This window comes from Pangasianodon hypophthalmus, chromosome 12, assembly GCF_027358585.1.
Source record: "Pangasianodon hypophthalmus isolate fPanHyp1 chromosome 12, fPanHyp1.pri, whole genome shotgun sequence".
NCBI lineage: Eukaryota > Metazoa > Chordata > Actinopteri > Siluriformes > Pangasiidae > Pangasianodon > Pangasianodon hypophthalmus.
In genome coordinates this window covers 2088773-2116272 of record NC_069721.1, presented here as the reverse complement: position 1 = coordinate 2116272, position 27500 = coordinate 2088773, and the positions used below count along the sequence as shown (strand labels likewise).

General features: G+C 41.9%; 1 protein-coding gene across 1 annotated transcript in view; it reads right to left on the bottom strand.

Annotated features, from left to right (window-relative positions):
• Positions 1–27500, bottom strand: part of raraa (retinoic acid receptor, alpha a) — a 92694-nt gene that overhangs the window by 40534 nt on the left and 24660 nt on the right. The window contains exons 2-3 of the mRNA XM_026947897.3: positions 16036–16083; positions 176–687 (exon numbers count right to left, since the gene is read on the bottom strand). Coding sequence (XP_026803698.1) covers positions 176–299 — 124 coding nt within the window. The 5' untranslated portion in view covers positions 300–687; positions 16036–16083. The remainder of the gene's footprint in view (positions 1–175; positions 688–16035; positions 16084–27500) is intronic.

Below are 27500 nucleotides of genomic sequence, written 5' to 3'. Positions count from 1 at the left end.
TTATTATTCAAGTTGCTAAGATCGATTTGCAGAAACATGACGTTCCAGGCCTGAAAACATCACACACTCCCGAAGGCACCAAAGGCATTTTATAAAGAAATTAAAAGACACATGAAATCATTAGATAATCTCACACACACACACACACACACACACAGCATGCAAGTGTACTCACTGGCTGGCGAGGGCGTGCTGTATCCGCTCACAGACATGGTAGGCATTGAGGGTGGCGAGAGCCCACCAATCACGTGAGGGAGGAAGTAGGAGAAGTGGGCCACAGGGAAGCCCTTCCCCGACATGGCCGCCTCAGCACACGTACAATCCACAAAATCCAAAAAGGCCACTTCAGTGATGCGTCATGGGGATTCCTCCCCCATCGAAAGTGTGTGCATATGTGTGTGTGTGTGTGTGATTGTGTGTGTACAAAGCTCCAGATCCTGTGGGTTGTTTCTGGTTTGAGGTCTTTGAAGGACAACTCCGAGGTCTTTGTAGCGTTAAAAAAGGCAAACGTGGATAGAGGGATGGAGGGATCGCTGTCGTTTAGCACCGTTTGGGCCGTCCAGTTGGCGGAGGATGGGGAAGACGACAAGTTAGAAAGAAATCCGATGTTCAGAGAAGCTACTAGAAGGTTCCCTTCTGTAATTTGAAATTAAGTGAGCAGCCATTAGTTTTAATGTCCTCCTTTCCCTATGAGAGAGAGAGAGAGAGAGAGAGAGAGAGAGAGAGGGAGGGAGTTAAACATTAAACCTTTCAAAATCTGTGTGTGTGTGTGTGTGTGTGTGTGTGTGTGTGTGTGTGTGTGTGTCTCTTTAAATGCAATTAACAGTCATGTTGGCTCTGAGAAAAAAGAAACCTCCTCTTCATCCTAATTAGTGCTTGGGAGTGATCTCACACACACACACACACACACACACACACAATCCTTATTACTGCTAGAAGATAGAATGAGAGAAGCTATATAAATAAAAAACAACGTTAAGTGCCCATTAATTATGTCTGAAACACAGGGTAATGTTCAATTAAAAACAGTAACGTCAAGACATGTATAATGATACACATCGACTTGCGTCCGAACCCACCCACACACACACACACACACACACACACACACACACACACAAGGGTTGTCAATTACTCTTACAAATTTGCATTCAAACCTTAATTACTTAAGATTTATATTTGAATGCTGGGAATATTAATGAGTCTAACATGGCTTCATATTCACTATAAATGCTCACTACGTAGGGTATAACAATGTCCCAAAGATCCCCTTTTAACAATCGGACAAGAAAAAACGTGATTTGCTAACTTCTTACGTGTTACTTCAACCTTGTGTCATAAGCCTGTCATAAACATGTCACGGAGTTGCCATGGCAGCCATAGCTATGTCATGTCGCCATTAAGGATATGATGGCTGTCATAATGCCTGATGTCATTACAACTCACGTCACTTTTCCCAAGCTTGCTCTTAGATGTTTTATATGACAGCGAAAGAAAATACTTGTGAAAAATGTGGAAATAAAAAAGTACGCCATCAACAACGCGCATTTATTGAGTTATTTTTAATACATCAAGCGACACTGGAGTCATTTAACGAAAAAATATTAGCAAATACGTGTTTCCATAGGCCTGTGTCAGGTGACATTCACGACTGGACTGTTTGCCTTTGAATTCAAATTCAAACAGAACTTGAGCTATAAAATTTGTTCTCACACACACACACACACACACACACACTCTCTCTCTCTGGGAACAGATGTTGAACCTGGATGACCCAACACCACTGGTGTCATAATTCTGATTGACCATAACCTTGCACAAGAGCGACATCTCCCACACACACACACACACACACACACGCACACACACACGGACACACACACGGACACACACGCGGACACGGACACACCCGGTGTGAAGAATGTTGAAATCATTTCTGACCTCTTTTTTGGTTGCTACCAGAAAACAGCTAAGCCAAGGGTTGAAGAAATAACCACACACACACACACATACACACATACACACATACACACACACACACACGGGTCAGAGTTCCACATGGAAATTTTTTTCATTGAATGTAATTGAAGATGCAAACAAAATCACTCTAAATTGTTATCTAGCTATCTAGCTAGATATCTAGCTAGCTTAGCTAATAATAATAATAATAATAATAATAATAATAATAATAGCTGAAATGTTGTATTTTGTAATTAAAACCAGTAGGCTATTCTAAACACCACACTTTGTAGAAGAAGTGAAAACAAAGGCCAGTGGTGATGTCATATGACCTCGTTTACAATTGGCTGATCAAATGTAACTTAAGCTCCGCCCTTGTTCTCCCAGGAACGCCCTTCAAACAGGAAGTGCTAACTACTATCACAAAGATTGAGCATATTTGTCTCAGATCGAGGAAAGGGCATTTGCTCTGATAGAGTGATCAACACGCACACACGCACACACACGCGCACACACACACACACACACACACACACACACACACACAAACAGACCCCTGTCCAGCTACTTGTCACCAGAGAAGCTCTGTGACATTTGTGCCTCTATCAGAAAGGTCATGCTGTAATTATCTTAAATGCCAATGAGTGTACACCTGCAGAAACACACACACACACACACACACGACACCTGTCCAAGTGTGTCGCACTGAGGGTGTATTTGTTTGTGTGTCCAAAGCTAATGTTCTGTCCCCTAGAGAGCAATCATATGATCCAAAACACACCCTAAGGTGATCAAACACACACACACATATATACACACACACACACACAGGCCCAGCTCACAGCTCGCAAGATGTACTCATCCACAAAGGTCAGAGGTTGTGACTGAGGTGGGAAATGCAATAAGGAATCCACACACCCACACCCACACCCACACACACACACACACACACACTACAGCACTTAGACTCAACAGGCCAACCAAAGGGTCCATGTATCATTGGCTTGACGTGACTGTATGTCAACGCCACTGCCTCCCCGCTGTGTGTGTGTGTGCCTGTGTATGTAAGTATGTGTGTGTGTGTGTGTGTGTGCGGGTGTGTGTGTGTGTGTGTGTGTGTGTGTGTAGGGTCCTGTTATTGACACAGCTGGCTGGGAGGAAGAGAATGTCTGATATGAAATATGAAGAAAACGAGGGAGTGGACTGAAAACCACACACACACACACACACTTGTCTGTGGTTTGGGCTGGAGTTTTGCTTTTTCACCCTCTGTTTTCTTCTTTTGTCCCTGCCCCACCTCCCGAAAGTGTCTCTGTCATCAAACAAACTAGTACACTGATACACTCTGCTGTCCTCATCGAGCTGGACAGGAAGTGATGAGACAAGGGTTAGACATGGGCAAGGACAGAGTCTGGGACAGATAAACAGCTAGTACAATCAGTAGGACTGATGTTAAGATAGGCTAGGACAGAGGCTAGGACAAAGGCTAAGACATGCTCCAGGACGGATATCAAGGCTTGCATGAGGACACATGGTTACGAGGACACTTGCACTAGAACATGCTCTAAGAAATTGCTAAGATACAGACTAAGACACTGGCCAGGACAAATGACAAGAACACAATTTAGCACAGATATCTTGGACATGCTTTATCACAGAGGTTAGGACAGAGGGCTAGTACACTAGCAAGGACAGATGGCTAGGACATGAGGTTAGGGTAGATAGCTAAGACACTGGCTAAGACAGATGCTTAGGACACCAGCTAGGACAGATGGCTAGGACATTCTCTAGCACTGATGTTATGACAGATGACTAGAACAATGACTAGGACAGGGGCTTAGGACACTATCTAGGAATGGTTAGGACAAATGGCTTGGACCATGGATCAGATAGATGCTTAGGACCTCAGCTAGGACAGATGGCTAGAAAAATGCTCTAGCATTTATGCCAATATAGATGTTTAGGACACCTGATAAGACAGATCCCTCGGACAGATGTTTACAACAACAGAAAACTAGGACATGGTCTAGTACAGAGATTAGAACAGGTGGCTAGGACAGACGCTTAGGACACAAGCTAGGACTGAAGGCTTGGACATGCTCTAACACTGAGGTTAGGATATTTGCAAGGACGGGTTATAATGTAGAACCCCAGGAGAGGTGCTAGGGCAGATTCTAGGACATGTGCTTAGACAGCTGTTAACACATAGGCTATGACAGGCTAGGACAGGTAATAGGACAGAACGTTGAACATGTTAGTGCAAAGGTTAGGACAGACAAAAGCTAGCACCGATGGTTAGAACAGATGGCTAGACAACTGGCTAAGACAGACAGCCATAGACAGGCATAGATAGACTAGCATATAGGCTAGAACAGCTGTCAGGACAAACTAGTACACAGGCTAGGACAGAGGTTAATCTATTACAGACATTCAGACCTAAACCAGGACAGATGCTTCCCTGTAGATTGACCAAGACAGGACATTAACCAAGACAAAGGCTAGTATTTACTTAACGACAGTTGCTAAGCCACATGGCTTAAGCTGACTGCGACATGCAGTAGGACAGATGATCGATGTCTAGTACAGCCTGACATACCCTGAGCCAAATGCCAGCATGAAGCCAGGATTAATAGCTATTACACAGACTAGGACAAATGATGTGGACACTCGTAGTCTGGGACAGAGGCTAGTACAGATAACTAAGACTCATGCCTAGTACACTGACACGCACACAGATACTTATTACTGAATAATCCATCATTAAAACCAAGCCATATTTCAGCTCATAAATCCTCATGAAACTGAACTCTGAATGCTACATTACTGTAGTAACGATGCGTTCCCCTTCAAGAACAAACACGGACTCCCTCGAGAAGTGACTTGGCAAACACACACACACACACACACTCTTCTGCAGAACTCCCTATCTCCTTATCATTTCTGCAGTGATTCACACTCTTTATCAGAGGCCCCTCACTAATGACAACCACGCTGCAGTATTTCAGGTCAGTCCTGGAGGCCACTCGAGACACTATCTGTAAGGTATCGATGGTAGTCTACCTGAGTCAAATAAAAAAAAAAACAGACACTAAGAAAGACTGAGGTCTCGGACACCAAGGTATGACAGATAGTAAGACAGAAACCTAGTACAGACATGTCATGACAAAAGTTAGGGCATATGCTAGAACAGGCACGAGGACAAACCACAAGGTGAGGATATACTCTAGGACAGATATTAAGACATTGGCTGGACACGTGTTAAGACAGATGCTAAGAAATAGGCTAAGAAAGATATAACAGTGCTGGCTTGGATAAATGTCTAAGATAAAGGCTAAGACTTTGGCTAGGACAAATGTTAGATATGGGCTAGGACACTGGCTAGGATAGGACAGACACTTGAATACTAGCTAGGACAATATGCACTAAGAGAAATGTTAGGACATACTATGGGACAGATGCTAGAACAGATGATGGGACATATGTTAATGTATACACTTGGACATACACTAGTATGCAGATGCTATGATAGAAACTAAATTATAGGCTGGACATGGGCTAAGACAAATAATAGGAAGGGCATCTAGTACAGGTGTTAGGACAGATGATGGAACAGGGACCAGGTAAGGTGTTAAGACTGATAATACGACATAGACTTAGTACATGTTAAGACAGGTGTGAGAAAAGGGACCTGGTACAGGTTAACACAGTTGATAGGACAGACACTTAGTACGGGTGTTAGGACAAAAGACAGGCCAGGCAACGAGTGCGGACTTTGGAACAGATGAGAGAACAGGGAACTAAAACATGTATTAGGAGAGATGGCAGGACAAGGATTTAGTACAGATGTTAGGACACATGATAGAAAAGGGACCTAGTACAGATGTTAGGACACATGATAGAAAAGAGACCTATTCAGGTTTTAGGACACATGATAGGATAGAAATCTAGTACAGGTGTTAGGACAAATTATAGAAAAGGGACCTAGATGATAGGATGCATCATAGAAAAGAGACCTAGTAAGGTTTTAGGACAGATGATGGGACAGAAACCTAGTACAGGTGTTAGGACAAAAAACATGAAGTAAACCTAGTACAAGTGCTGAAACAAGAGACAGGACAGGGACTCACTGCAGATGTTAAGACAGCTAAGTGGAAAGGGATCTAGTACAGATCTTAGGACAGATGATAGTACAGGGCCCTAGCACAGATTTGAAGACAGGTGAGATGACAGGGACATAGTACAGGCATGAGGACAGATGAGTGGACAGGGAACAAGTACAGACATGAGGACAGATGAGCAGACAGGGAACAAGTACAAGAGTTGGAATAGATGAGAGAACCGAGTCCTAGAACATGTGCTGGCCATGACAGGACATGATAGGACAGGGGCCCAGTACAAGTGTTATGACAGATGACAGAAAAGGGACCTAACAGAAATGTAAGGACAGGAGATAGGACAAAAAACTAGCACAGGTGTTAGGACAAAAGACAGATGAGAGGAAAGGGACAGATCTTAAAAGTACAGATCTTAGGAAAGCTGATAGTACAGGGACCGAGTATCAGCATTAGGACAGATGAGTGGACATAGTAAGGTTTTAGGACAGAAGACAGGACAAAAAAAACTAGCACAGGAGTTAGGATAAAGACAGATGAGAGGAAAGGGACAAAGTACAGTTCTGAGGACAGCTGATAGTACAGGGACCTAGAACAAGTATTAGGACAGATGAGTGGACATAGTAAGGTTTTAGGACAGAAGATGGATGATGAAAACATGGACCTAATACATGTGTTAGAACAGATGATGGGACATCGGAAAGACGTTAGGATATAGGACACACGCTAGGACACACGCTAGGACACACGCTAGGACTAGAAATGACTTCAAACGTCTCCCCATAAATTTGATTTACAGTTGAATGAAGCTCCTCCCCATATGGCAGATGTTTAGACGTATTACAGCAGCTAGCAACACTGGCTAATGCAATATCTACTATATTCTCTTACGTTTATGAGGCACAAACACACAGCAATATGCAGGAACACACAAGAGTTTAGACAGGTGTGTGTGTGTGTGTGTTATCGTGTCTTTACCACTGCTCTATTACAACCGTACTGCACACAATGGAGAAGTGAAATCAACTGATTTAAGTGGGGTGTGTGTGTGTGTGTGTGTGTAGTATCATGTCTTTAGTACTGCTCTATTACAACCGTACTGCACACAATGGAGAAGTGAAAACAACTGATTTAAGTGTGTGTGTGTGTGTGTGTGTTTTCATTCCTTCTGAGCCCCAGGGTTGGAACAGATGAGTATTGATTAGCTAACTGATTGATTTGTACTCATGGGACGTTGAGTCAACATCATTTTACTCACACACCCATACCCACACCCACACCAACAAAAACACACACACACACACACGTTTCTCATGGACCAAAACTAAAACATGCTAATAACAGTCAGCCCTATACACTGTCATACAGGACCAGGATTTTACTCCCTATAACATCTTTAATCCCCATTATGTAGGTTGTGATCTGGGCCCAATAATGTCATGAACACACACACACACACACACACACACATTTCTCATGGGCCAAAGCTAAAACACACAAATTAAATTCTCCCCTATACATTTTCATACACTTCCCTTAAGGGGACCAAGGTCTGAGTCCCCATAGTCCCCATTAAGTAGTTTGTGATCCGCTTCCCCATAATGTGGTGAACACACACACACACACACACACACACACACACACACACACATGCACGCACAGAGCCCCAAGGGGTCCATGACACAGATGAAGCTATATGACACACTTTCTCCAATCAGCAGTCTCACCTAACAGCGTTAGTGTGTCTACAGTGTTAAGCTAATATCTAATTCAGTGTGTGTGTGTGTGTGTGTGTGTGTGTGTGTGTGTGTGTGTGTGTGAGAGAGAGAGAGAGAGAGAGAGAGAGAGAGAGAAAGAGAGTGTTATTGGGTTTCTCGATTCTCCGGCTCAGTTTTCAGCGCAGTATGAACACATGGTGAGAGTCGCTGCCAGACAGGAAGAGATCCAACATCAGGGAGTCCTGTTAACAGTTTCCATCAGGGGTGTGTGTGTGTGTGTGCGTGTGTGTGTGTGTGTGTGTGTGTATTAAAGAGAGAGGGAGAGCAAAAATGAGGGGAGGTCAGTAATACAGTGACACAAACTGGTTGTGTGTATAATGAAAGCTGATTATTAAGGGGAAAAAAAGGAAATTTAATATTTAAAATCGTCAAAGTGAAAATATAATCTTCATAATTTTTTTTATTTTATTAATTAAATTGATTAATATTTTACACATTTCAGTAAATGCTCCAAAGATAATCATATTTATCATATAATCTCATCATAATTAACACATTTTTATACTGTAAAATAATGATTAACTTTAAAAAAAATGTAAATATAATTTTTAATATAAAAATATTTGTAAAGAAATACTTAATATTACACATAAAGTAATATTATTTGGAAAATGTTGGTAACTTTTATATAAAAAAAATCTTTATGTTTTCATTTAAAAGATGTAACATTTTTACACATATTTCTACACAAATAAAGCGAAAAAGTAATGAATTTTAATTTTAAAACAAAAAAATTTTCAGGAATATCTTGATATTTTAATATGTATTCTGTTAATTACTTAAAACATTTTAAATTTCATGAGTAAAACAGTAAACTCAGATAATCGCTGAGAATTATACGATTTTAGTACATACTACTACTACTACTACTACTAATAATAATATCTACGATTATTAAGAAAAAAATTAAAATTTTGATTTAAAGGACATGATTTAACAATGGAACCAAGAACAATTACTGATTTAATGATTAAAATATTTGTAATTTATAACAATGTCCTACACATTCTCCAACCTTATAAGGCTTTCACTGCAATTACAAATAATATAATTTGTGAAATTTAAATGACCAACATTAGAAATTGAACATGAATATTTCATTTTTAGGAAGGCTTATATTTGATCTGATTTTTATTTTTTATTTTTTTTTATTTTCTGTATCTTATAGCATTTAAAAAAATAACTTTTTTCACTAATCATAATAAAAAAAATAAATAAATAAACTTGTGTTTAATTTTATGGAAAGCACTTTGACAAAATTGTCTAAATAAATAAACACAAATAAGACGCTACATAAATTTTTCCATTTTCCAATTTTCATATTTCATAAATCATTTTCTCTAATGATTTTCTCTACTAGTGTAAAGTTAAATAATACAAAAAACTTCAACATTTAAAAAGAAAGATTTTAAAAAGTCACCTTCAAATGCATCTTCTCTATCAATATGTTACTTTTAACATCGCAAGCAAATAAGATTTTCAAAATTGCGTTAACTGCGTCAGCCAATCGTGTGTCAGTTGCGAAACCCGGCTGACCAATCGGGCTTTCTTCTAAAACGCATTAAATTAAAACATATTAAATATTAAACACAGGAAAGTTAAACTTTAGTGAATGAGATTAGCAGGAAAATATGTGATTTTCCCATATGTACACACACACACACAAACACACACACAAACACACACACAAACACAACAGACATTTAACTTTAGCCCCGCCCCTTCTCATGAGTGACAGACCCATGGCCTCATCACCTCACCCCGCCCCCAGGGCTCTAATTAAATCTACTGCTATTACCATTGATACACACACACACACACACACACACACAGTTTCACTTAATGTCTGCAAACATGATGCAAAGAATAACACAAAATGTGTGTGTCGGTGTGCAGCATGTTCAGTAATAACGAAATTAGCATAATTCAGCGCGGTAAATAAAAAGAATTAAAAACAACACAACAACATCAGGACTGAAGATTTCAGGGAATCTGCCACGTCTCGCAACAATTTACATGAGATTAGCCAATTTTTACCACACTTCCATACTAGAGAATAAAACATTACACTAGTAATTGAGTCAGAGTGTGTGAATATCAGAGTGTGTGAATATCAGAGTGTGTGAATATCAGAGTGTGAATATCAGAGTGTGTGAATGTCAGAGTGTGTGAATATCAGTGTGTGTGAATATCAGAGTGTGAATATCAGAGTGTGTGAATGTCAGAGTGTGTGAATATCAGTGTGTGTGAATGTGGGTGTGTGTGAATGTCAGAGTGTGAATATCAGTGTGTGAATATCAGTGGGAATATCAGAGTGTGTGAATGTGGGTGTGTGTGAATGTCAGAGTGTGAATATCAGTGTGTGAATATCAGTGGGAATATCACTGTGTGTGAATGTGGGAGTGTGTGAATGTCGGAGTGTGAATATCAGAGTGTGTGAATGTCGGAGTGTGTGAAGGTCGGAGTGTGTGAATAGCAGAGTGATTGTTGGGTGTCGATGTGTATGTGTTACGTGTCAGTGTGTGTGTGTGAGTGTTGGTGAATGTATGACAGTATGTGTGTGAGTGTCAATGTGTGTGAATGTGTATGAGTGTCAATGTGTGTGTGAGTGTCAGTGAGTGCGTGTCAGTGTGTGTGTGAGTGTTGGTGTGTGAGCGTCAATGTGTGTGTGTGTGTCACTGTGTGTGAGTGTCAGTGTGTGCGTGAGTGTGTGGGTGTGAGTGTCCTGAATAAAAAATGTGTGTGTGTGTGTGTATAGATGTGAGTGTCGATGTTTATGTGAGTGTCAACATATGTGGGTGTGTGTAAGCATCAGTGTGGGTGTGTGGGGGTATGTGTTGTTTGTGAGTGTGTGTGAGCGTCAGTGTGTGTCAGTGTGTGTGTGTGTGTGAGAGTCGGTGTGTGTGTGTTTGTATATCAGTGTTTGTGAGTGTCGGTGTGTGTGAGAGTGTGTGTGTGAGTGAGTGTGTGTGTGTGTGAAAGTCAGTGTGTATGAGTGTGTGTGCGTGCGAGTGTCTGTGTGTATATTGTGTGTGTCAGTGTGTATCAGTGTGTGTGTGTGTGAGTGTCAATGTGTATCAGTGTGTGTTTGTGTGCGAGTGTCAATGTATGTGTGAGTGTTGGTGTGTGTGTGTGTGTGAGTATATGTGAGTGTGAGAGTGTGTGAATGTGTGTGTGTGTGAATATCAGTGTGTAAGAGTGTGCATCTGAGTGTGTGTGTGTGTGTGTGTGTCAGAGAGGGAGAGTGTGAGTGTGAGCGTGTGTGTGTGAATGTGTGGGTGTGCGTGTGAGTATATCTGAGTATATGTGAGTGTGTGTGTGTGTGTGTGTGTGTGTGTGTGTGTGAGAATGTCAGTGTGTAAGAGTGTGCGTGAGTGTGTGTGTGTGTGTGAATATCAGTGTGTAAGAGTGTGTGCGTGTGTGAGAGAGAGGGAGAGTGTGAGCGTGTGTGTGTGAATGCGTGGGTGTGCGTGTGAGTATATCTGAGTATATGTGAGAGTGTGTGTGTGAGATTGTCAGTGTGTAAGAGTGTGTGTGAGTGTGTGTGAGTGTGTCTGTGTGTGTGTGTGTGAATAGAAACCTTAATAAGAGCTTTGACCTACTTTATAAGCTTACAATGATACATTTGAAGATTGAACAAGAGAAAATGAGCAAGAAGACTGACCTGATTTCATACATACAGAAAGCTGTGTGTGTGTGTGTGTGTGTGTGTGTGTGTGTGTGTGGGAGTAATGTGTAATGTTCACCATGGGACAGAAGGGGGAAGGACTCTTTGCCTTTTGATGAGATTTCGTGTCCTGAATAAAAAATGTGCGTGTGTGTTTGCGTGTGTGTGTGTGTGTGTGTGTGTGTGTGTGTGTGTATAGATAGAGGAATGAGATCATACTATTCCTGCCTGTGGCATGTCTCAGGACGTACTCCTGTCTTCACGTAAAATAATGCATGCATGTCTAATCCTGCATGAGACGTCTCTCCTCCGAACAAAGGCGACGACGGGAAACAGATCTGATTGGGAATAATGGAGACTGTGGGCGTGTCCCAAACCACACTCCCTGCTCACTGTATAGGCCACGCAAACACCATCATCACCTGTCCACTGTGGACGAGTTCTTATGTTTGAGGAAACACCAAGAAAAATGGACTAAACATTTGAGTAAGAATAAGTTCAGGAGGACCATTAAGTTAAAATTTCAATTTCCAAGTGAAACGATCATAAAACGTTACATAGTGTTCCATAAAAACGTTTTCAGAACACGATAAAAATGGACAGACTAAACATTTTCATAACCAAAAGTTTCTGAGAATCCATAATGTTCAGGAAACGCTCCTTTAAAGTTACACAAAGTACCTTTGAATGTATGAAAGTAGAATAAATTAATGATAATCCTAGAATCCATAAATAGCAATAATACGCAAAAATGTTCATAAAATGTTACGTAATGTTCCATAAAAACATTTTCAGAACATCGAGGAAAAAAATCAAGCAGTTTATTGATTTAGTAAAAGTTCTGAGAAAACGTTATGCTAATCTAAAATTGTTTTCTGCAGAAGCGGGTACCTTAAAAAGTACGAACGCAGCGTAAATGTACGAAATCACTGACTGTAATTCGTAAAATTAGTGCGATGCATCAAGAACATTCATAAAACATTATATAACGTTTCGTAACATAATGTAATGAAACAGGGAACTGTAACATTTACTGAACACTTCACTAACCTGAAATGGTAAACGTTTAATGAGAATATGTTAAAAATTTTCATAAAATCTTACGTAAATTTAACGTAAACAAGTGAGAAATCAAGAAATTAAACAGTTTAGTAAGTAAAACATCAGAACACAGTTCAGAACACGGGATTCGAAGTTGAGAAATTAAACGTTTTAGTCAAAGAAAGTTTCTGAGAACCGCGTCGCTCAGAAAACGTTCCGCAAACCTTAAATTGTTCGCTGTGGATGCAGCTACCTTTAAAAGTACACAAGTATTGTCACAATCCGTAAATTAGTGAGCTATCTAAAAAAAAAAAAAAAACGTTCATAAAAACAAGATTTTATTAATCAAAAGTTCGGAGAACGGTTACGTTTGGAAAACGTTCGGTAACCTAAAATCGTTAGCGCGACACATCGTGAGTAGGACGGAGTTTTAACGTGGCATGTTTTTTCAGCGGAACAGAAGCGGGTAGCTGCAGAGGAATGCTGAGGGGACGAGCGAGATGGCGAGAGAGACGGCAAATGAAAAAAATGAAAAACGACAAAGAGAGAATGAGCTTGAAGGGAGAACGGAGGGATGAAGATAAAGCAGAATGATGGAGAGTGCCCTTATCGCCTTTAACCGTATTGCAGCGAATGCCTGTGGGCGGAGATGCAAATCGTTTTTTTTTTCCGTCTCCCCACCTCCTGAAAACAATATTGCGTTTTGCGAGAGTGTGATCCATCCTGGAAGAAAAGTGCAGCAGAAGTGAGGGAAAGAAAGATGGATGGACGAGTGAAGAGTAATCAGGACGGAGCCTGCAGCGATGCAGCGGCTTTTCTTTATATTCCTCTTTTTTTATTTATTTATTTATTTTTTTTTTAGGAAGGGACGGTTACAGGTTAATCATTCACACACACAGACACACACACACACACACACACACACACACACACACTGTAATCATGTGATCGAGAACGACACGTTGGTGATGATCCATCTCATTCCCATCAGGCCTCACACACACACACACACACACACACCAGATGATGATGATGAAGAGAAACAGAGCAAAACAATCATCACGTTTCTGAACCATTAGCTTGGCACGCAACACGCACTCAGTAACAACACACACTTGATCCAAAAGCCACAATCGCACATACGCTTTTGATCTAAACGTGACGTTTTTATGCTGGACTTGTGTATCATCGGTCGCTTCACACTCGTGCTTCTCTCCAGCTAAACAACTGCGTCAGCCAATCGCGTGCCAGCTGTGAAACCCAGCTGACCGGTTCAGCGAATCGCGACGACTCATTTGCACGATGGTGTGGACGACGAATCTTTCTCACGGCCATCGCTTAGAGCTGTTGTTGTGGCTCCTCTGTTTACACCCACGTCTCAAAATACCTCTTAGACAGCTAGCGTGATGGAGCTAAACGTTTGTTTCAGTGTGTGTGTGTGTGTGTGTGTGTGTGTGGTGCATGAAGCAACTCAGTATGACTTTTAACTATAAGATTCTGAAGATCTGCAAACGATTTCTTCAATTACAAGTTTAAATAGCTTAACTGTGTATTGCGCAATGCTAGCATGGATATGCTAATAATGACAAAAAATCACTTTCGTTGTTTAACTGAAAGGAATAAATCAGTCCATTGTAACGAGCTAATGTTAAGAGAAAAAAATCAGCTAGCTTAGTCAAGTTGCTAAGCACCGCTAGACACTGATAAGCTAACGTCAGTGACTCAGCACTTTTAAACACAGACTTTTAAACGTCTCACCGGTGGGACGTTTGTCGCAATAAAATATGTTTCTTTATACCATCTGCGTAGCTCGAGCTAATGTTTATGTGAAGTTCGACTGCTCTTAGCTTCCTTACGCAAAACGTATAACCGTGGTTTCTTCTTATCGAAAAAAGAAAGCTCAGAAGGAAGCAGCAGAGATCGTAGTTGGTGCTGTTAGCTTGCTTTGCTAATCGAAGCTAGTACGAAGCTAGCACGTAACACGCAAATCCAACGACCAGCTTTGACACTGATTAGCTCGTTATTTAATTTGTGTTGAACTAGTTAGCTTTACACGTAGCTATTACTGTTTTTAATCAGGACTTGAAAAAGAAAAGTAGCGGTTAGACAAGCGAAATGAGAGACTTCTGTCTTGCTAGCATGAACGTCATGTTTACACCTCAGCCAGAAAGTAGCTTTTCCCTCACTACTCATCTAGCTTCTCATACACACACACACACACCAAACACATGAACGTGCTCCCGTGCCATCCATCTTCTTCTGAAAAAAACCTCATCTGCACATCTGTACACCACTCGTCTTCAGAGAGAGAGAGAAAGAGAGAGAGACAGAGAGAGCGAGAGAAAGAGAGAGCGAGAGGAGAGAGACAGAAAGAGACAGAGAGAGACAGACAGCCAGAGAGAGAGGAGAGAGAGAGCAAGAGAAAGAGAAGAGAGAACGAGAGAGAGAGAGAGAGAGAGAGAGAGCGAGAGTGAGCGAGAGTGAGCGAGAGAGAGAGAGAGCGAGAGAGAGAGGAGAGAAAAACAGAGAGAGAGAGAGAGAGTGAGAGAGAGAGCAAGAGAGAGAGAGAGAGAGGAGAGACAGAGAAAGAGAGAGAGACAGAGAGTGAGAGAGAGAGAGCGAGAGATAGAGCGAGAGAGAGAGAGAGAGTGAGAGATAGAGCGAGAGAGAGAGCGAGAGATAGAGCGAGAGAGAGAGAGAGAGTTAGCGTTAGGACGACATTTGAATAGACAGCGTAATCTCAAACGGCCACTAACTACGAGCTACTTCAATCTCTCTCTCTCTCTCTCTCTCTCTCTCTCTCACTCTCAACATCTCGACCCTCCCCCGCTTTCCTTTCCTCCTTCACCATCTCAAATTTGCACAAAACTTTCATTAGCATCGGTGGCGGGGGTGCGCGAGGCGGCCATGTCTGCTGCTCCATTAGCACCTTGGACCATAAATCAGGCAAATCTCTCCTCCAGGGCGGCTCGCTAATGACACACCGCTAACGCTAACGCTAACGCTGCAGGGCCCGCCGTCACATCTGCGGAACGGAAAAAACATGCACGAAAATCACGGAAAACCCTCAGGGCTCAAAGTTCTTTCTTTTTCCGCACTGAAGGATTTTAAAGTCTTAGATTGTCAGAATAAGAAACATTTTTTTGAGAATTTAAGAGGAATTGTGGGATTTTTTTAGGTCATAACGAAGCGAGAGATCTGATTGGTTGAGGGAAGGGATGAGAAAAAAAATCAAGAAGGGGGGGGGGGGGGGCGTGATTTATACACTCGTTTAGTAGGCAGGTAGACCCGTGTGTGTGTGTGTGTGTGTGTGTGTGTGTGTGTGTGTGTGTGAGATAGACCAGCACAGTGATGTGTTGTGACAGTGTGAGAATGAATAAGCCCCGCCCCCTTGAACAACCCCTAGTTACATAGTAGTGTAATGGAGAGAAAATGAACACTGCATAGTGTGTGTGTGTGTGTGTGTGTGTAAACATACCTGTTTCACTTCTCATGAGCCACTGATCCAGTGTGTATCACGCTTTCACTGGAAGAAAGACAGAAACGAACATCAGCTTAAATGTTAAATGGACACACACACACACACACACACACACAAACGGCTTCGTCTGGCGTGTCTGGCTCTGGCGCATACATCATTACAGATATCATTATCCAGCTGAGCCCATCTTTGTGTGTGAGCACAAAGAGACTTCTTTTCTCTTTCTCTCTCACACACTCACACACACACACACACACACACACAGAGAGAGAGAGGTTAGTTTTACTGTCTTTGTCAGGTATTTCCATTTACTGGGAATGCGTAATGTTCTGCACACACCTTTAAGGAGACTGAACACACACACACACACACACACACACACACACCAACTCTATCAGACACAATGGACATTAGTGGGGGGAGGTAGAGAGGGGAGGAGGGATGAAAAATGGAACTTGTCCTGTTTTTCTTCCTGTCCTTCTTTTCCTCTCTCTCTCTCTCTCTCTCTCTCTCCTTTCTCACATCTCTTTTTGGCTCGTGTTCTCCTCCAGGCCACTTCTGCCTTCTGCAGCATCTCTATATCTACACACACACACACACACACACACACTTGTGAATCGAGCGGACGTTCTGAAGATCGATGGTCGTATCTGAGGGAATCGTTAGCGTCATTAGCGTTAGCCATTAGCCCCCGATCCCCATTAAGGGCGAGCGTCGATCCCAGAAAAGAGCCGATCTATAAGGACAAGATCTTTATGTGATTTGTGGGCAAAGACCAGACTGTGTGTGTGTGTGTGTGTGTGTGTGTGTGAGAGAGAGAGAAAAGACGGGAATAAAGCTAACAGATCAATGAAATCACCAAGCAAGTGCTGGCTACTTTAACGTTAACAACAATAATAATAATAATAATACATTCACTACATGTGCTCACTACATAGGGTGGATCATAATGGAGTTGTAGACACTATCTAGTGCCCTATATGTCCAACAGAACTCTGAGATTCAGCCAGAGAAATATAAGAAAATTCTTTGGTTTTTTGGGATTTTTAAATTATACCAAGTGACACAACAAATCTTTGTAACGCGTTTCTGTAAATCACGTAGAACACGTGATCATAAAGGTTCATGTGAGGTTTGTTTTCTCTTTCAATACGTGAAAATTTGTATAATCCTCGAACAGAGAAAAAAGTTCAGACATTCTCCTTTAATTTTCCATTGAGATTAAAGTATTGGCACCCCTGAGGTGATGTTTGAGTTACTCATCAGAGAGACAGAGAGAGAGAGAAGGAGAGAGAGAGACACAGGAAGAGACAAATAGAGACAGAAAGAGAGACAGAGAGAGAGAGACAGAGGAAGAGACAAATAGAGACAGAGAAAGGGAGAGAGAGAGAGAGAGAGAGACAGCGTAAGAGACAGAGGAAGAGACAAACAGAGAGAGAGAAAGAGAGACAGAGGCCTATTTGTGGGAAAGCACAATGACAGGATTGAGACATTATGAAGCTTTCTGTGCACGCCAAAGACTCTTACACACACACACACACACACACACGCACGCACGCACACACACACACTCACACACACTCGATAGACTTGAGCCTGATGGATTGCTCTGAACCAGATTTGTAGGGGTTTTGTCTTTGAGCTGTGTGTGTGTGTGTGTGTGTGTGTGTTTGTGTGTCTAGCCCTGCGGAAGGGCCATGTGGGATTGATTCGGACGGCTGGCCTCACTGCAGGACTTCCCCCCAGAGGATATAAGTCTGCACACACACACACACACACACACACACACACACACACACACACACGCACACACACATGCACACTTTTATCAGTGCTATCCATCCATCCAGTACCACCTACTGCAATCGAGCCTCCTGTGCGTATGTGTGTGTGTGTGTGTATAGACTTATGATTACCAGTCTATTGCATCATAACCCTCAGCAGCACACTAGTACGTCCCACCTGCTCCAATGACCTTTGACCCTACCTTCAGTTTACACACCACAGAAGGTGTGTCCATACACTGGAAATGGGAGGGACTCTGAGAAGGTGTGCCATAGATGGAAATGTGGGCGTGTCACTGAAGTATACGTATAGAAATGTGGGCGTGTCACTGATGTAAAGGTATAGAAATGTGGGCGTGTCACTGAAGTAAATGTATAGAAATGTGGGCGTGTCACTGATGTAAAGGTATAGAAATGTGGGCGTGTCTCTGATGTAAAGGTATAGAAATGTGGGCGTCACTGAAGTACACGTATAGAAATGTGGGCGTGTCACTGATGTAAAAGTATAGAAATGTGGGCGTGTCACTAAAGTACACGTATAGAAATGTGGGCGTGTTACTGAAGTACACGTATACAAATGTGGGCGTGTTACTGAAGTACACGTATAGAAATGTGGGCGTGTCACTAAAGTACACGTATAGAAATGTGGGCGTGTCACTGAAGTACACGTATAGAAATGTGGGCGTGTCACTGAAGTACACGTATAGAAATGTGGGCGTGTCGCTGAGGCAATGTATTGAAACAGAAACAGCCCTTAGTGGGCGTGTCACTGAGTCAGTATTTGAAAATGTGTATGTGGCATCCATCTAAAATCCATGGACACGGAAATGTGAACATGTCTGATTCCATATATGGAAACATGGGTTTGTCATTGGGCTCATGTCTGGAAACGTAGGTGTGTTTGATTCCATATATGGAAAAATGGGCGTGTCTGGCTCCATATATAAAAATGTGAGCGTATCTGAGTGCATATACAAAAATTGGGTTTGAATTAATGTATGTAAATGAGAGCAGCTCTGCATGAGTGTGTCTTGTAGTCCATAAATGGGCATGTAGGCAGGTCTTTGAGTCCATATATGGTAGCAGGAAGCCAATGACGTCCATATACAGTATGTGCATGAACGTATTTTCACAGGTTTTATTAGCCAGCTAGCAAACATGAGTACGTCTGACAGAATTTCCCTCTTCGAGTAAAATAATAAAACTACTTTTAAGGACCAGGTGCTGCTCAAGGACATGTGATGGGCGTGGCTAAGGGAACTCAAAGCCACACCCATCTGTCTCCTCAGTATCGATGTCATTTTCCCGGGGTTAATGCAGTCTGAGAGACATTAGAGACGCAGCCGGGAATGAAAAAGTAAAAAGCTTTTCATTAGTCTGACACACAGCCATCGATCTGCCAAAACAGAACGAACAGAAAAGACAACGAGCAGAAGAAAGAAGTGAATGGAGAAGGGAAGGGAAGAAGGAAACAGGAAAAAAGAATGAGAGAAAAGTGGAGAAGAACAGAAGAAGAAGGAGGGACAGAGGAGAGAAAGAAGAGAGGACAGTAGAGAGGAAAGACAGAAGAGTGAGAAATGAACAGCAGAAGAGCTGAGAAGGAGAAGGAGAGAAGAAAAGGAAAGAATAGGAGAGAAGAATAGAAAGGAAGAAAGAAGGAGACGGGGGGAAAAGTAGATGAGAAAGAGAAAAAGACTGAGAAAAGGAGAGAAAAGGATAAACAGGGAAAGGAGGAAAGGAGTAAATGTAAGCCTATAGAAACAGGGAGAGAGGAGAGGAGAGGAAAGAGAGGAAGACAAGAAGGAAGGAGAACAGAAAGACTCCACAAGTAGATGGAAGGAGATACAAGAAAAAAACACGAGTGACTGAGAGAGAGAGAGAGAGAGAGAGAGAAAGAGAACGAGAGAGAGAGAGAGAGAGAGAGAGAGAGAGAGAGAGAGTCCTCCCCTGAGCAGGACAATTATGAGCCAGCTTTCCATCACACACCACACGACAGGCGGAGACAAGTTCTGTCCAGACTAATGATGCCAGGGTCACAGGGGTGTTTGTGTGTGTGTGTGTGTGTGTGTGTGTGTGTGTGTATCAGGAGGCAAGGAAGCATGAGTTGTAGGAATACCGATACTTGATGTGTAGTATCTCTGTCAAGTGTGTGGGTGTGAGTGTCCTACACAGTCTAAAATGAGTGTCACATTAGTGAGGAAACCCCGCTAAATAACACACACACACACACACACACACACACACACCTGTCATATATCACCTCTCATTAAATGTGTATATGAAGAAAAATAAAGCGTGGAAGGAAGTGGCAGAGATGATTGGTGAGTGTACGTAGCTAGCACAGTTAGCTTGCTTTGCTAATCTGCGAAAACAAAGCTAGTACGTAGCCAAGCAAATCATTTGTGTAATACAGCTAATATTGTTAGAAGTGCATCCAGGCTTAGCTAACAGCTAGCACAGTACAGTGTATGTAGTATTAGCTAACAGCTAGCACAGTACAGTGTATATAGTATTAACTAACAGCTAGCATGATGCAGCTTATGTTGAATTAGCTAACAGCTAGCACAGTAAAGTGTACATAGTATTAACTAACAGCTAGCATGATGCAGCGTATGTTGAATTAGCTAACAGCTAGCACAGTAAAGTGTACGTAGTATTAACTAACAGCTAGCATGATGCAGCGTATGTTGAATTAGCTAACATGATAAATTGATGAATTTATGGAAGAACTCAGTTATTCAGAGGAGTGTCCATATTCAAAAAAAAAAAAAAGATTTTAGACAGTTTTCTTCGCTAATGCTAACAACTAAAATGAACTATTTCACCAAGCTAGCTTGCTCCTGATGTTAATACTCTTTTTAATCATCTCCTGAAGCTCTGTAACACATTGAACCTCAACTGATGAACTTAGCAACGGCTGTGTTGAGGCGATTGAAGTTTCAGTGCCTCCTCTGTGTGTGTGTGTGTGTGTGTGTGTGTAAGTCGTTTGGCAGAAGCGAGCGGAGGTCAGACCGATGACCCAGGAGAAGACAAATGCTTTTAGCAGGAGGCCTGCCGATGTTCCGTTTCAAGTGGTAATGGACGATGACCCCTGGGAGTCAAAGGTCAAATGAAGGGAGCCCGCTGGAAACCCGAGCCAATCAAAACAGACGCAATGGAAACAGAAGAAATCGTCTCGCGGCACAGCACGGAGCCGCACAACACCGCGCAGCACTGAGTACGAGCAATAAAACTAAACACAGGAAAACCTTTAAAACAGCCAGAGATGGATGATGTGTGGTTTGGGACACGCCCACAGTGGAGTGATGACAGTATTTACCTGCCCTATATAGTGAATAGAGTGTGTGGTTTGGGACACGTCCACAGTGGAGTGATGATGGTGGATATGTGGCCTATATAGTGAAGAGAATAGGTGGTTTGGGACACGCCCACAGTGGAGTGATGACAGTGTTTACCTGCCCTATGTAGTGAATAGGGTGCATGGTTTGGGACACGTCCACAGTGGAGTGATGAAGTTGATTTAGTGGCCTATATAGTGAACAGGGTGTGTGGTTTGGGACATGTCCACAGTGGAATGATGATGGTGGATATGTGGCCTATATAGTGAACAGGGTGTGTGGTTTGGGACACGCCCACAGTGGAGTGATGAAGGTGTTTTAGTGGCCTATATAGTGAACAGGGAGTGTAGTTTGGGACACGTCCACAGTGGAGTGATGGTGGTTATGTGGCCTATATAGTGAATAGGGAGTGTAGTTTGGGACACGCCCACAGTGTTTAGTGATCAGGGAGTATGAAAGAATTTAGACTGAAGTGAACTTTATGAGTCAGTATGGAAAGAGGCAGGAGATTTTTGGACAGAGGAAGAGAGAAGATTAGGAAAGACAGGAGGGATTCTACTGTATCCGATGAGAGGGATGGTTACGCAACGTTCACAAAATAGAGCGAGCTGATCAAAGCGTGGCAAAGACCCGAGCCTAAAGCCGTCTCACACCCACACAGTCACGGATTTCTTCCTCTATGAATATATTTACCTCCTGGAGAGAGACGAGGCAGTGAGGATCAAACACGAGAACTTCGCCTGAACTTCCACAAGTACTTACTGATGAGCAGACATGCTAAAAACACGAACTTCCTCGAGTTAACCCACAAAATATATTCACAGTATAAACATTATTATTATGACAGAAATATAGCCACAAAATACTGTTACAGTTATAACATATTAATAACACCCCACACACGATCACAGAGTACAGCTTTCATTTTCCCGGAATGGAAAAATACTTTTACAGTAACGTGTAAAGCTAGCTTACGTCATCATAATCAAACAGACGGAAAACTCAACGTTAACCGCTGACACTGGAGACTCCTTCCATGTCAAATTAACGTCTCCTTATTCCTTATCAACGATTACACGCGTTGTTTTGACCAGCGTATGTACAAGTCCCTATGAATAAGCTGTTGCTATAGAAACGATAACATATCAGAACAAGAAAATTAAATCATCTTCCCGACCAATCAGAATCCAGAACTCAACAGCGCTGCGGTATAAACAGTAATAAACACGAATACACTGCATGAAAAGCTAATCTCATCAAACCAACAGGTTTAATCCTGCTTAAGGTCAATTGCTGCGTGAATTTCCCTCCGAAAACTAGAAAGGCGTCCTCGGGATGGCGTGTACAGAGTGTCCGCCATTTCTCAAATCGACTCGACCCAATTAGCACAAACAAGATGGTGCTCGTATCTTTAACCAGAATTCCGTCAAATGTAAAAACCGTGTGCATTTTATAGTATTTTTTAGCCTTTACTTCTCAAGTTTAGACTCTCACCGTGTCTCTGTTAGAGAAGCTAAGCTTAGCTGAGGGAGATGAGGGAGTTAGCCGTTTTTTTTTTTTTTTTTTTGCAGCCGCATCCTGTTCTTTCAGGGTTTGGCCTGAAGCAACAAAATAATGAAACAACAATGAATCTGCAAAATGGACGAGTCAGCGTGCGCGCACACACACACACACACACACAGAGTTCAGGGGTCAGCCAGCATTAAATCACCCTCCGCTTACTCAAGAAAGAAATATCGTTTCCGCCTGCTTTCTGCCCTACTTCTCTTCCTCGCCTCTCTTAGCTAAGAGCGCTAACCTCGAGCGTTAGCGGCTAAACCAACAAAACCACAGTTTATGATGACATAAAGAGGAAAGAAAGGACAGCACAAGGAATGTCAGTCGGGCCTCTGCAGCGCCGTCTCCCTCCGTCCTTCCCTCCTCTCTTTTGCTGGGGCACATGTGTTTTTATTTACCGTAGCGGCTAACGCTATATCTGCGCGCCTCAGAGTGCCTTCTTTGTGCGAGACCTCATCAATCAGGCGTCTCGGATCCCAAACAGAAAAGCAGATGAGAGACAAAGGGAGAAGAAGATGGGGGGATGAAGGAGGGAGTGACCTGAGCTCAAGGCGCTCGATAAATCAGCGCTCAACAATAACACACGCAGCGTAATGTGGCTAAGCTAATTCATCACCTCAGCACGAGGCCCAACAGGAGATCTCTTATCTGAGCGCGGCTGAGGGAACACAGGTGGGGGAGGGGTGTGTGTGTGTGTGTGTGTGTGTGTGTGTGTGAGGGGTCTAGTAACAACAATCAACACCTTAAGCTTGAAACTGCATTTACAGAACATAAAAATTTTAATTGAATATTTAATATTTTTTATAGATCAGACTGGAGAATAATAAGAATGCAGTTAGCTAGCTAACTATTTGAGAAAGCAGTTAGCACCTAGCTAGCTAGCTAACTATTTGAGAATGCAGTTAGCACCTAGCTAGCTAGCTAACTATTTGAGAATGCAGTTAGCTAGCTAGCTAGTTATTTGAGAATGCTGTTAGCTAGCTAGCTAATTTTTGAGAATGCAGATAGGTAGCTATAAATATTTAATATTTTTATAGATCAGATTGGAGAATAATAAGAATGCAGTTAGCTAGCTAGTTATTTGAGAATGCTCTTAGCTAGCTAGCTAACTATTTGAGAAAGCAGTTAGCTAGCTAGCTAAATATTTGAGAATGCAGTTAGCTAGCTAGCTAAACTAGAAACTTAATGGCAAAAATAGCTTAATTACTTTGAGGGAACAGCCATAGCTAATCAAAAAAAACAATCATTAGTTGTTTTTTTCTTGTTTCCCACCAACAGACAAAAATCAGCCACACATTGCCTCATGGATTATAAAGATTGTGTATGTTAAGAAAATGAAATACCGCGTTTATTAGCGTAATCCCTCTGTATGGTCTATAAACATTTTTTTGAATTAGCGAAAAAATTGCTCAAACTAGCTAGCTAATAGTGACTCTAGCTCTACGTTCTTATGTCTTAAAGTATTTTAACACTTCTAGCATTATTTTAACATTCTTATAATGATATCGTTGTGTGTGTTTTTTTTTTTAAATTTTTTTTTATACAAACTCAGGTATAAATCTGAACTTTTTCTGTCACTATTATGAACTGTTTGGGACGCAGCCTTAGTCTTAGGGATTGAATTTCGAGGGCAAAATTGTATGATTTTGGTTTCCCCGAGCTTCAAGTAAATAATATAATAGTATAATGATGATAATAATAATAATAATAATAATATGATGATGATGATGATGATGAAAAATTACATCATGTGTCTTGTGATCAATGGTGATAACGGCAACTTTACAGGTTGAAACGTTAAAAATTAAACAATACACTACTCCATATTAGCAACTACTGATAAATCAAAAACAAACCCGAATAGTTGAATAAATTAGATTTACGTTCCTATACAAAGCGTTAAACAGGAGTAATTACAACAAATGAGTAGTTTGCGAAGTGTATAATAACTACAGTACTTTAGGGTAAAGTGGTTACAAGTTACAAGGGTATAGTAACTGTTTTTTTTTTTCTATCTGTTATGTGAAACGATACATCCAAGGACCGAATTTCTGTAAAAGCTGATTTTCCCGTGTAGTAAAAAATTGTGATCTCCAGCCATGAAATGAATTCATATTACATTTATAATTTTTGTTGTTTTTCTCTCTGACCCACATACAGAAGGTAAAGACTTCGCAACTCATTTATCTCCTGTTTTACTGCTACATTCATATTTTTACTCACAAACACACACACACATACACACACATTCTGTCTCTCCGGAGGTAAACAAGCCTCCTGAGAGTGTTAGGAAGGAAGGATCGATGGCCTGAAAGTGCGGCCAGGGAGTAAACAATCAATTCAGGCCCATTAAAGACGTTCACACTTGACGTTCTGAGTGAACACAGCCTGGGAAAGTGTTTATTTGTGTCTACATTGATAATTTTCGTCCTCTCTCAATCGCTAGTTTCCTCTTTTGTCCCTTTCTCACTCCTCCAGGCTCCATGGTAATGGAGGTAACAGTTGTGCAATCGCTCTTTTCCTCCATCGCTCCATCATCCTGTCCTCCGTGCTGTGAGGCTCAAACCCCCATTTATCCCCCTCCCCATAATCCCTCACCTCTGCCCCTTCACCTCTTATTGATATTTATGTATTTAGCAGTTAAAAGGGAAAAAAAAATAGATGAACCACCAAATGAACCATCCGTGGACATCTATGGCACCGCTGGCAAGGTCAGCGCAAATGTCGCTTGTGGGCGTGGCCTATTCGGCTTTTTTAAGTTCTGATATGAGACGGCAGAAGCCAAAGTGTATTCATTTTACTTTCAAACTTATACTCAGGACGAACATGCAACAGATATTTGGATAACATGCACACCATATATATGTGTGTTTAGTGTTCCTGTGTTGAACTTTTCAGTGGACAATGGACAACCGGAATCATAGGATTTTTCCCAAAATATTTCTTCACCAACTTCAGCTGAATAGTAACTCAGTTGGTGGAAACGTGGACTAAAACCGGAACTCCAGGGGAATCCTGACCTGACAGGATTGGAGGTGTTATTAAGGTAAGGAAAAGGTGTAACCATGTATTAGCAAAGCTTATGGAAGCCCTGATGAGCTTTACAGAAACTGTTATAGAACTCGATTCCACCATACACCTCTCACCGTCTCTCTTGAACATGAAAACACTGCCATTAATTTGGCAACAATTTAACTGGATGGTCATTTTGAGCAAAACTCACTGCAATATGTTTGAGTCCAGTGGGCTTAACAGTGATCTACAGAGATAATGTGTAATTGCTGGTCATTTAACATTGCTTAATTTAACCAAATGACCTCTTGGAAAAAGAGCTGTCTTTCCGTTTGAGTGGTTTCCTCAATAACTGAAAAAAAGGTTAATTAACCCGAGTTGAATAGAACCTTTAAAACTGGCAGTGATAACGACCTAACATTGCCTGAGTGCCTTCAGATCTTCCCAGAAGGCGAGCCAAAAGGCGCACAGGGTTCATTCCAACAAGATGCCCTGCCATTGTTATTAAGCGTTCATAGAGTGTTATTCCTGCTGGCTGAGGGGCTGTATGTGTCCATGACACTGCTTTTATCATTGGAAAACAGCTGTCAATAAAAAAACAAAAAAAAGCTATAAAAATAAAATTTTTCAATAAAAATTGCTACCACTCGAAAAAAAAAAACTGCCAATACAAATTGCTGACCCAGAAAAATTGCCCCCACCAAAACTCACTAATTCACTTGCTACAGCTAAAAAGATTTCTGCTGCCAAAAAATTGCCACCACCAAAACTATTCAATTTAACCACTTGAACACAAACAATTCAACCGCTCTCAAATTGGCCAACACTAAAACAATTTTGTTGCCACTGGAAAATAATGTTGTTGTTCTTGTGGCTGTTCCTGTTAGGGGTCACCACAGTGGATCAATGGTCCGTGTATTTGATTTGGCACGGTTTTTACGCTGGATGCCCCTCCTGGAGCAACCGTCCCCAATTTTATCCGGGCTTCGGACCTGCACTGGGAGTCCACTGTCATGCACAAGCCTGGTGGCTGGGGTCGGTTCCCTGGTGGGGAATCGAACCCGGGCTGTGGCGGTGAGAGCACCGAGGCCTAACCACTAGTCCTCCAGAGACTGCCGCCACTAGAAAATGTTTCGACAAAAAAAAAAACTGCTGCTAGCAAACAGCGTTTGCCCTATCGTCCAAAGATCGCAAGTTTGAATCCTGGTGATGCCACAGCCATCCAAGGCCAGGAGTCGAAGGATAGCACGTTTCTCTGAGTGTGATAGCCTCACGCTCCCAGATCAGCAGCTGTCATATGATAGGGGTGACCTGGTGAGTAGGAATCGACCAAGACTAAATTAGGTAGCAATTCTAGGGGGGAGAAATGCTGCCACTCAAAAGCATTGGCATTAAAAAATTGCTGTCACTAATCAAATTGCTGCCACGCAAATCATTCCTGCCACTAAAAACAATTGTTGCCACGCAAAGAAATCACTGCTACTAGAAAAATTGCTGCCCCTCAAATAATTTCCAGCATTAAAAAAATTGCTGTCAATAAAAAATGGCTGCCACTAACATGCTTAGTGTTAGTGGCACTGCGCAAGTTGTCATTTGATCTCCAGATAAGCTCGGATATTTCTCACCCAGTCCAAGATAATGTCAAATCCACCATTAGGCCTAATATTCAGCAGTCCAACAGGCAAGATGGCTACCATCAGAACTAAAACGTGAGACGCTCTGGTCTGGATCAGCATTCCCGAGAGGGCTTTGTGATCCCGTCCATGCTTTG